The 5,852-nt window shown below is 53.2% G+C and overlaps 2 protein-coding genes across 2 annotated transcripts; both read left to right on the top strand.

Moving 5' to 3' along the window:
* The first annotated feature begins 272 nt into the window (after positions 1-272).
* LOC135376198 (uncharacterized) lies at positions 273-3,395 on the top strand. The gene has a single exon (XM_064608799.1). The coding sequence runs from the start codon at positions 273-275 to the stop codon at positions 3,393-3,395; it is 3,123 nt and encodes a 1,040-aa protein (XP_064464869.1).
* Positions 3,396-3,476: 81 nt separating this feature from the next.
* Positions 3,477-5,582, top strand: LOC135376201 (uncharacterized). Its single transcript, XM_064608802.1, has one exon. It carries the CDS (start codon positions 3,477-3,479, stop codon positions 5,580-5,582), a length of 2,106 nt encoding a protein of 701 aa, XP_064464872.1.
* The last annotated feature ends 270 nt before the right edge of the window (positions 5,583-5,852 follow it).

Raw genomic sequence — 5,852 nt, forward strand, 5'->3', positions numbered from 1 at the left:
GACGATGTGGGCTCTCGGGGACCTTAAATAGCGTGTGAGCCAATGATTGGGTGATATTTTTTGTTTGTTATGTTGCTGTTGTTGGATGGAGCGAAGCGCTCCGACCAGTTCCATAAAGAAGTTTGAAGTTTTCTCGAAGTCGTGGGTCCATTCTTGAATATTATTGGTGCCGAAACCCGGGACGTCGACTCGGTGACATACCGGAACGATCGATTCGAGGACCTGCTGACTTGGGAAATCTACTATCGAAGGTTCATCAACGGCCAGCACTGATGGAACGTCTGAAGGTCAAGCGAGGAGCGCGACGTGGACAGTCAACGAAGATTATCAATGAGGCGACGGCTGCCCTCGCAGACACGGGAACTACGGCACATACGTACGAGTCACTGTTGGAGAGACTTCTTACGACCAGCAGAGAAATCGGTCAACTCGACACGGAGCTGGAAGCGTTGGTGGCGACTGAGAGCCTCGCTGAAGAGTACGCTATGGTCCTGGAATACGAGGATCGCATCGCTCACACGACAGCGCTGTTGAAGGCGAAGATTGCGGAGTTAACGGAAGGTGACCGCAGACCCCCTGCGGCCTCTGCAGTAACCGAAGAGGGAACGAGAGGTAGGTCAAAGAGGATAAAGCTACCCAAGCTACAGCTACAGACCTTCCGTGGAGATCTGGATCGATGGCTCCCTTTCTGGGAACAATTCTGCGAAGCGGTGCACGAAAACGACGATCTCACAAAAAGTGAGAAATTTCAATACCTGCGGACGCTCTTGTCTGGACCACCCGCTGCCGCTATAGCTGGTCTGCAAGCTTCGGAGGCGTGCTACGAGGACGCTGTCAAGATACTAACCAGTCGATTTGGGGACCGGAAAAGGATCACCCAGGACCACCTTGCGAAGCTCCGGACCCTCCCAGCGGTGACGTCACCAAGTGATGTCAGAGGACGACTGTACGATCACACGCAGGCTCATATCCGTGGTCTGCGAGCTCTGGGAGTTGCCAACTCAGCGTATGCTGCTTTGCTGGTGGACATCCTTCTCAAAGCACTACCCAGCGACATCACACTGGAGTACTATCGCCGATCAGCACGTGCAACAACAGCAACCGCTGTTCAACAGGACAGTGCATCGGGAGATGGTCAACGAGAAGTACAGCACGATACCTCGTACACCGAAAAAGAGTTAGAGAGAGTACTGGATTTCCTGCGTATCGAAGTGGAAAGCCGTGAGAAGTCCGGTATGGTCAGCACGAACAGAGACGGGCCACCCAGAGGTGGAACCCTGGGAAAGAGTCTACGGAAAGAGAAGAACGTCCCAGCCGCGGCCGTACTGCAGTCATTAGCGAAAGCCACGTCAAAGTGCATCTTCTGCGACTCGGAAGACCACAGCAGTGGAGATTGCAACACACCCATTGAACTGGAACGAAAGAAGAAGGTACTCGCGACGGACGGCCGCTGCTTCAGGTGTACCGTCAAGGGGCACCGAGCTAAGGACTGTAGGCGAAAAGTCACATGCTTAACATGCAAGGGGAAACACGTGACCTCCATGTGCGACCCTAAATGGTCGGGAAGCTCGTCAACGAAAGCGAAAGAAGTTGACACAGTTGCCATGCACGCAGCAAGCTCCGATCGAGACAGGGTCAGTGCCACGGTACTTTTGCAGACGTTCCGCTCATGGGTCATCGCTGACAATCAATCCGCATATATCCGAGGTATTTTCGACGGCGGCAGTCAGAAAACTTTCGTTCGAGAAGATGTGTCACGGCAGCTGGAGCTACCGGTACTGGATGAAGTAACCGTGCGACTGAACACATTTGGGGACCCAGAAACGTCAGTAAGTCCACACAGAAGAAGACTGGTCCAGGTGCGTTTGCGGAGCCAGTACGATCAGAAAGAGCATCTGATTGAAGCCGTAGAAATTCCTTTCATCTGTAAGGACCTGGCAGAAGCCACGGCAAATGACAGCTTCGTGGACGCCATCAGAAGGGAGGGCGGTTTCATTGCCGACGAAATGTTCTTCCCAGGAGCGAAAGCCGAAGCAGGAATCTGTCTTCTGATTGGAGCGGATCAGATGTGGAGGTTCCTAAAGTCCGATGTGCGACGGTCAGGGGCGGACGACCGTACAGTTGCGGTGAACACGCAGTTAGGCTGGACGTTCCAAGGTCCCACCGCTGTCCTGTCGTCAGTCACCAGAGACGTCACGCTAACCTGCGCGTTACACGTGGAGGCAAGCAACGAGGAAAGGCCGTTTGATCTCCGAATGTTCTGGGAGCTGGAAGGTCTTGGGATAACAGACGGCGCAAATGACCAGCGCTCAGAGGACGACGCAGTGTGGCTACATTTCCAGGACACCATACAAAAGGAGGACGGCCGATATAAAGTGAGTTTGCCGTGGAAGACTGGCAGTGCCACGCTGAGGGACAACCAGGAAGTGGCTGAGCGTAGGCTGAGAAGCCTGATGAAGAGACTTCGTTCGAACAAAACTCTTCTGCTGGAGTACGATTGTGCGATGAGGAAGTACCTCAACGACGGACATGCAGAGGTAGTTACCGAAGCGGAGCAAGCACCAACAGAGCATATTTATTATATGCCACACCAGGCGGTTGTCCGGGAGAATTCAACGACAACGAAGCTCAGAGTTGTCTTTGATGCTTCCTCGCATGCCCCGGGGACCGCATCTCTGAACGCGCATCTCGAAAAGGGACCGAAGCAAAACACGGAACTACTGCCGCTGCTGCTGCGCTTTCGGACGGTCAAGGTCGCTCTGGTGGCGGACATTGCCAAAGCGTTTCTCCAGATTGTAGTCAGGGAAGAGGATCGTGACGCACTTCGTTTCCTGTGGTGTAACGAAACGCCGAAGGAAGATGGTCAGCTGCCCAACGTGGAAGTCTGGAGAATGACCAGAGTACCGTTCGGTACAACCTCCAGTCCTTTCCTTTTGTCGGCGACAATACGGTACCATCTAGAGAATGTGGAAGAGCACCTACAGGAAACGGCAGCGCATCTTGCAAATTCCTTTTATGTGGACGATCTATTGACTGGCGCTTCAAGCGAGGATGAAGCTGAACAACTGTACAAGGACGCGAATACCGTCATGAGGGCGGCTGGGATGGAGTTAAGAAAGTGGGCATCGAATTCCCCGGTTCTCAATCGCCTCTTCGCAGATCACGAGCCACGCTTAGAAGAGCACTACGCTGCGACCATAGAAACAGGACTTTTGGGATTACGGTGGAATCGACACACTGACAGCATCAAGCTCGCGGAATGCAGCCCACCCAACACCACGTCGGCGGGCAACACGAAACGGTCGGTGCTGCAGCTCTCAGCCTCGATTTTCGACCCACTTGGTGTTGCCAGTCCATTCACGATACGGGCTCGCATGCTCTTCCAGCGCATCTGACAGCATGGTCTTAATTGGGACGACGAACTACCTGAAGAAATAGCTTTGGAGTGGAAGCGCTGGTGCGAGGAACTGCCGGACATGGCAAGAATCGAAATACCTCGGTATGTGAGCCAAGGGGTTAAAGACATTGCGAACGCAATCCAGGTGCACGTCTTCACGGACGCCAGTCAGTCGGCTTACGGAGCCACCGTATACCTGCGCACAGAGGACGTCAATGGAAAGGTCGTGGTCACGCTGATGGTTGCTAAAGCACGAGTTGCGCCGCTAAAAACACTGACCCTACCCCGCCTAGAACTCATGGGAGCTCTAATAGGATGTAGGCTGGCCAAAAGCCTTTTGGGTTCGCTCTCTCACCTTCCCCTCCAGCTAATCTTCTGGACAGACTCGAACATCGTACTCTGTTGGATTAAAGGATCGGCACTGCGGTGGAAGCAGTTTGTACGCAACAGGGTGACAGAAATTCAAACTACAACCGATCCAGCTGCTTGGAGGCACTGTCCAGGGGAGCAAAATCCAGCGGACCTGCTCACAAGAGGTGAAAGCATGGAGAAACTGCTACACAGCAAGATATGGTTTAGAGGCCCTGCATGGTTGTCGGAGTCGGCGGAGTTATGGCCCAGCGGCACGCACGAACCACAGGTGAACGAAGAGACTGTAGAAGCAGAACGGGTAAAGATACAAGTGCTCTTCGTGGACACAGACACTACTACTTCCAGCCTACTGAGGCTAGAGAACTACAGTAGTTGGTATTTCGTGTTGAGGCTCACAGCATGGATTCGCCGCTTTGCAGACCGTTGCAGGCGAAAGAAGAGGCGGCAAGGGCCCCTAACTGCTAATGAGGTTCATGAGGCGGAGGTCCATTGGGTTAAAGAGGCACAAAGGTCCGAGTACTACAAGGAGCTGCAGGAGCTCGCAGGTGGGGGCATGGTGAGCCAGAAGTCTCCGATCGCCCTCTTGCAGCCAGTTCTGGACCAGGATGATATTTTAAGGATCTCGGGACGGTTGCAGCACTCGACATTGCCAACGGACGTAAGACATCCGGTGCTCCTCCCGCACGGACACAGAGTCACCGAACTGATCGTTGAGGCGGCTCATCGACGGCTTCTCCACGGGGGTGTGCAAGACACCATAACCGAAGTGCGAGAGCGATATTGGGTACAGCGATGCCGGCAACTAGTCAAAAAAGTTCTCTTTCGATGCAACGCATGCAAACGACACCGGGTAAAGCCAGCGTCGGCACCTGTTGCACCACTGCCCAGCGAGCGGGTGACTGAGAACCGGCCATTCCAAGTGGTTGGGATAGATTTCGCGGGACCGTTGATCATCAAACAAGCAGGTGGAGGCAACAAGAAGTCTTACATAGCGCTATTTACATGCGCAGTCACCCGTGCGGTGCACTTGGAACTAGTATCGGATATGACGACTCAAAGTTTTCTCCTGGCGTTCAAACGTTTCACTTCCCGGCGAGGGCTTCCATCGGTTATCTACAGCGACAACGCCGCAACCTTCAAGAAGGCCGAGAAGCAAGTGTGGAAAGCACTGAAAGACCCAGCCTTCCAGGACCACCTCACCACCGTAGGAATTAATTGGAAATATATCGTCGAACGCGCGCCCTGGTGGGGCGGTTTCTGGGAGCGACTGGTGAGAAGTGTCAAGACTGCGCTAAGAAGGACGCTCGGGAAGAACTGCTTCAGCTTCGAGGAGCTCACCACTGTTTTACATGGCGTAGAGGCAGTCATCAACTCTCGCCCTCTGACGGCTGTGAACGATACACCAGAAGACAGAGAGCCACTGACACCGGCCCACTTCCTGGTAGGGAAGCGGGTGACTTCTTTGCCACCTTTCGACATCAACCTTCAGGGGCCGACCACAGACACGCGGGCGTACTGGAAGCTTCATCAACAACTACTAGATTGTTTTTGGAAACGTTGGAGAACTGAATATCTTCTGCAGCTGCGGTCCGCCCATAGTGTCAAATCCACCGGTGGAACGACACCGCTTCGCGTCGGGGACCTGGTCATAGTGCACAATGAAAAGTTGCCCCGGCACATGTGGAAGACAGGACTGGTTGTGGAGCTGTTTCCCGGAAGAGATCGTAACGTCCGTGCGTGCGCTGTAAGATTGACTGATGGGACAGTGCTACGGAGACCAATTCAGTTGCTGTATCCATTAGAGGTTTATTGACTTAGTTATCGTGTGTTAGAAAAATGACTTCTCATTTTGCCGGGGAGGATTTTGCAGATTTGAGTTAAGTAACTTCATTGTCGTTGCCGTTCGTAAGTAGAGGAGGACGATGTGGGCTCTCGGGGACCTTAAATAGCGTGTGAGCCAATGATTGGGTGATATTTTTTGTTTGTTATGTTGCTGTTGTTGGATGGAGCGAAGCGCTCCGACCAGTTCCATAAAGAAGTTTGAAGTTTTCTCGAAGTCGTGGGTCCATTCTTGAATAGCCTG

The sequence above is a fragment of the Ornithodoros turicata genome, unplaced genomic scaffold (genome assembly GCF_037126465.1).
Source record: "Ornithodoros turicata isolate Travis unplaced genomic scaffold, ASM3712646v1 ctg00001055.1, whole genome shotgun sequence".
NCBI lineage: Eukaryota > Metazoa > Arthropoda > Arachnida > Ixodida > Argasidae > Ornithodoros > Ornithodoros turicata.

Excerpts from the sequence above, each read along its gene's own strand:
- LOC135376198 (XM_064608799.1), top strand. The coding sequence starts at position 273 with ATGGAACGTCTGAAGGTCAAGCGAGGAGCGCGACGTGGACAGTCAACG.
- LOC135376201 (XM_064608802.1), top strand. The coding sequence starts at position 3,477 with ATGGCAAGAATCGAAATACCTCGGTATGTGAGCCAAGGGGTTAAAGAC.